Source organism: Lipotes vexillifer, unplaced genomic scaffold, assembly GCF_000442215.2.
Source record: "Lipotes vexillifer unplaced genomic scaffold, Lipotes_vexillifer_v1.1 scaffold680, whole genome shotgun sequence".
In the NCBI taxonomy this organism is placed as follows: Eukaryota; Metazoa; Chordata; class Mammalia; order Artiodactyla; family Lipotidae; genus Lipotes; species Lipotes vexillifer.
In genome coordinates this window covers 1602122-1606784 of record NW_006780838.1, presented here as the reverse complement: position 1 = coordinate 1606784, position 4663 = coordinate 1602122, and the positions used below count along the sequence as shown (strand labels likewise).

The following is a 4663-nucleotide window of genomic DNA, read 5'->3' as shown; positions in this document are numbered from 1 at the left end:
AGGTCACCGAGAGAGGCAGCTGGAAGCGTGCGCTCTGCCCACCGGCTGGGATGCGAGGACCGCCGCCCAGAGTCCCCGATTACAAGTCCGCACCCCTGCCCATCTCCTCCCTGGCCGTCTCCTCTTCCTCCTCGGAGGCTCGACGGCTCCTCCTTGCCCAGGATAGCTCCGGCAGACCCAGCCGCATCGCATCCCGAGACCCAGGACACTATCCTTTTTGAGGGGTGATGTGGTGTGCCCCCTGGCTGGTCTACACATCTCAGCAAGCATTGGGGAGGCCCAGCTGCATATTCTAGAGAGGGAAAGACTGATGTGGGGCTCAGGCAAGCTATCTCCGCCTGGGAGGGTGGGGGGCTCTGTTCTCCCTCAGTCTACACAGACCCCGCCCGGGGCTTCGTGGAAAATGGAGGAGGCACCACCTAAAAAAGCAGGTCCCACAGGGGACCAGTTGGGCTGAGCTTAGAGAAGGTTCAGGCCAGATGAATCCTGGGTGGAGGCCGGCAGCCCCTACTGGCCTGGGATAAGAGGGGTCCTGGAGGGGGAAAAGAGTGGCCTAAGTCACCCTTTAAAGGCACATTTATTGAGGGTCTATCATTGTAGAGTACTACTATTCCCCGGGGATTCAGCCAATGAAAAAGGCAAGGTCCCTGCCCTTGTGGAGTTTACAGTTAATAGGGACCAACTGAGGAAAGTCCAGATGAGATGGCGCGCTTGGAAGAAGAAACAGCCAGGTGTTGTTCTGGAGCTGATATGGGCAGATCAGGGAAAGCCGCTCCGAGCAGGTGACATCTAAGCAGAGATCTAATTGAAGTGAGAGGGTGAGTAGTGTGATTCCTTGGAGAAAAACTTGTCATGATCGGAAGGTCAAAAAGAAGGCCATTATCATCCATTCACCCATACATGCGTTCAACCACACTGAAGCTCTGGGTTTGTGCTAACTACCTAGGCTTGGACTTCCAGAAGTTTATGGCACAGTTGGGGAAGACCCACAAGCTATCCTAGAATGTGACAGGAAGAGATACAGAGTGTGGGAGGGGGCTCTGCTAGCTCTGTAGGGAGGGGGGGGGCGGGGAAGACCATCCAGAAAGGCTTCACGGAAGAGATGCCATTGGTCTTGAGGGCTGAATTCATCAGGCTGAGAAGGTGAAAGGCCGTTCCAGGCAGGAAAGAATGTGCAAATGCTTGGAGGTGAGAGAGTAACCTTGTTCTGAAGATTAAGAAGATTGATTGGTCCGGAGCTACCATGGCAGAGTCCAGTGCTTAAGAAAGAGCTCGCTTTCCAGTGCAGGGGGTGCGAGTCGATCCCTGGTCGGGGAGCTGGGATCCCACGTGCCTCTTGGTCAGGAAGCCAAAATGTGAAACAGAGGCAATATTTAACAAATTCAATAAAGACTTTAAAAATGGTCCACATCAGGGCTTCCCTGGTGGCGCAGTGGTTAAGAATCCTCCTGCCAATGCAGGGGACATGGGTTTGAGCCCTGGTCCGGGAAGATCCCACATGCCGCAGAGCAACTAAGCCTGTGAGCCACAACTGCTAAGCCTGCACTCTAGAGCCCCCGAGCCATAACTACTGAAGCCCGCGTGCCCCAACGCAGCCATAAATAAATAAATAAATAAATAAATAAAATCTATATAAAAAAATGTTCCACATCAAAAAAAAAATCTTAAAAAAAAATTGGTCCATCTTGTTGTGGGGAAAGAAGGTGAGGTATTCTCTCAGCCTCCACCAGCTACAGAACTGGACTGAGCCACCCCGTCTGAGCCCTGCCAGGCAGACACTAGCTGAACTCGATGACGCTGAGAGCTGCAGAGGCCCTCCACCAGTAAACCACTGTCAGTGAGGTTGCACAACTTGACCAGCATCTCACAGCAGATCAGCGCCCGAGTATGGGTCTGAATCAGGGTGTGCTGATCCTCCTCCCACCTCCTCAAGCCTCCTCCCCATGACCCCCTGCCCCACAATCTCCAGTATCTTAGGCAAAGTTGGCTGGGGCTGGGCGTGAGTGTGAGAAGCAGAGTTATTTCAGTCCTCTGGCTGGGTGCTGTTTTGGAGTCCAGCCAGGGAGTGGGGGCGACCGTGGGTGGGTGTTGTAGTTTAATGTGGGGGGAGCACTGTGCCCGCCTTCTTGTCAGGCAGTAATTACTCAGACTGCTGAGTAACTCTGGCAGGGAGACCCCCATGGACAGATGGAGGTGTTCTCCGCTTAAGTTGAATAACAGCCCCCAATGTCCTGCACTGCAGGGTCTTGGGGCACATGCTCATTTCCTAATGGGGGCCAGGGCAACTCATTTAGGACAGGGGCTGTGGGGCAGTGTTATAAAAGGATGGGGGACTTCTATCACCAGTGGGCCCACCTCTGCCTAGGGAAAGGCCCTAAGGGATATGGGGCCTGCTAGGGAGAAGCCATTACTCTGCTGGAGCCAATTTTTCCCCCTTGGAACTCACAGCTGCAGCCAGAGCTAAAGCTGCCCACAGGCTGGGCCTTAGTGTCCTGAATGGGGAGGGGCTGGACTCACGGGGTCCCTGGAATTGAGATCCTACACCCTGGGGGTCCAGAGAACCTGAGGGAATGGGAAAGTGCAGCCTGGACTCTTATCAAGCTGATGGGGTGTTCCTTGGACCCATGTTGGCCACATTCCTGTCCAAAGCTGTGATTGTCCTAAGAGCATCAGTTGGTGGTCTGAGGGGCAGAGCACTGACCCCTTCTGGTCCTCCCCTTGGCTGCTCATTCCTAGCCTGCCCAGCCAGCTCTCCTCTCTGGGCAGTCTCCCAGGCAGAGCCTGTCCCTGGCTGCTTGTTTTTCACTTCTCCCTGCACCTTAATTAGGAGTTTCCAAGCAGGGAGGGCCTCCAGGGGAGCCCGAGGCCACAGAGCGCCTTAAAGGGCCAGCTGTGCTCACATAGAGAGCAGAGAGGAAGATGGTGCCAGGGGGCTGAGTGGGCAAACGGTCCTGGGGGACGACTGCTCTATGGGGCAGACCTTGCTGAAAGCCAGTCCTGCAGGTACTCTGCTCTTCCAAATGTCAAGGCTGTCTCACTGGCTACCCTGCCTTCTCTCTGAGATTCCGGAAGCTTATGCCACTGATCAGGAGAGAGGCTTCCTAGGCCTGAGGGGCAGCCTAGGCAGGGCAGACGTTGGCCAGAATCCCGAAGGTTGAGGCAGTCGAGTCCTTAGAGTTCCCCACTCTCCCAGGAAAGCACCTTCAGGCTGGGGGCCTTCCCCTGGTAGCAGTTTATCACAGGTGAACCTTCCACACTGTCGGTTCTAAAGGTGTAAGGGCAACCCAGCGCTCCGGAAACCGGCACCAAGACTCAACTTGGAACTGGCTCGGTGGGTGCTGAGTTCTGTCCTGTCCGAGCAATGAGGTCCTCTGAGGCAGGGAATGCGGCCCCACCCATAGGCATCCAGGTCTTATCAGGAGGGGAGAGAGTGAGGGGAGCTGAAGGAGCACCCTGTGGTGTCCCCATTTACAAGACTCCGCCCGCAGAACTGGGGTAGGGAGTCGGCAAATAGGAGGGCACTTGTCGGGGAGAACCAGGTTCAAGCTGCCCGGACGGGGAGGAGGGGACAGGGTCGCTGGGAGAACGCAACCGCTGTGGCCGGGGACCACTAAGGGCTCCCGAGAATCTCGACCTTCCCGGCTGACCTGGGGGCCCACTCTAGCCCCACCCCTATCTTTCTCCTTCACGGTCCCCGCCCCGCAAATCCCCGCCCCTCGCTGGCCGATCGGCGATCGATCGCACTGTCTGCGCTCTCCTCGTTCTTCTAGCGCTGTCTTTTTGGTCCCAACGTGGGCAGCTGGTGATGGCGGCGCTGGTTGCGGCAGAGGCCACAGAGTCCGGCAGCCGAAACGGCCCGGGCAGAGGTGGGTGCTATAAGGTTGCGGCCTCCGGACCTCGCATCTCGGGGTAGGGCCCCCAAGTCAGGGACAGGACCTTTTAATGGCGGAGGCGCGTTTCTCCTCCAGACCCGGAAGGCCTTGCCGTCGCTCGCTCTGGGCGGCTGTCGCTGGAGCCCAGGACGACAGGTCTTTCTTTTGCAGCCTTAGGGCACGATCGGGAGCAGCCCCTCCTAGGAGCTTGTAGTCCTCAAGCCGGAAACGCTACCCCCCCTGCCTTGGCGGGCAGACAGCCGCCTGAAGACTCACGGATAAGACGTACCCGACGGGGAGGCAAGGAGCCAGGCGCGTGGCCCCGGGCATTCCACAAGTGTGCCTTTAGGGAATGCTTCAGGAAAGATGCACAAGGTTTCATTCACCTGGCACTTATTGAGCGCCCGCTGAATGCCAGGCCTGTGCTAGGTGCAGGGACTGGACTGCAGCCCTGCCCTCAGGGATCTCACAGTCTACCGAGGAATGCTGACGTAAACAGAAGGTTACTGCCAAATGATAAAGAAGGAAGCGCCTACTGGCCCTTGGGACAAATCGAGCTGCTACGACTAGCAGCTCCCACACCCCAACAACCACAAGGGACTTGGGCCTCTGCCAGAGGAGCTTCTGAGAGGGGCGGGCCCAGAGACGCAGGCTTGTGTTTCATGGCCTTTGAAACATCTGAACAAGTACCATAGCAGTGGTAACATTCAACTGGACTTAGAGGGTCCCAAGCCTGCCATTCTAGTTCTCCACTGCACCATCACCACCACCACCCATGCATCAGCCCTCCC

General features: G+C 56.7%; 1 protein-coding gene and 1 pseudogene across 1 annotated transcript in view; both read left to right on the top strand.

Annotated features, from left to right (window-relative positions):
* Window positions 1–221, top strand: part of LOC103071653 (basic salivary proline-rich protein 2 pseudogene) — a 1231-nt pseudogene extending 1010 nt beyond the window's left edge.
* A 3584-nt stretch (window positions 222–3805) lies between these two features.
* The window catches only part of DPH1 (diphthamide biosynthesis 1), a 9553-nt gene continuing 8695 nt past the window's right edge, over window positions 3806–4663 (top strand). The window contains exon 1 of the mRNA XM_007454202.1: window positions 3806–3866. Within this exon, the coding sequence (XP_007454264.1) occupies window positions 3806–3866 (61 nt within the window). The remainder of the gene's footprint in view (window positions 3867–4663) is intronic.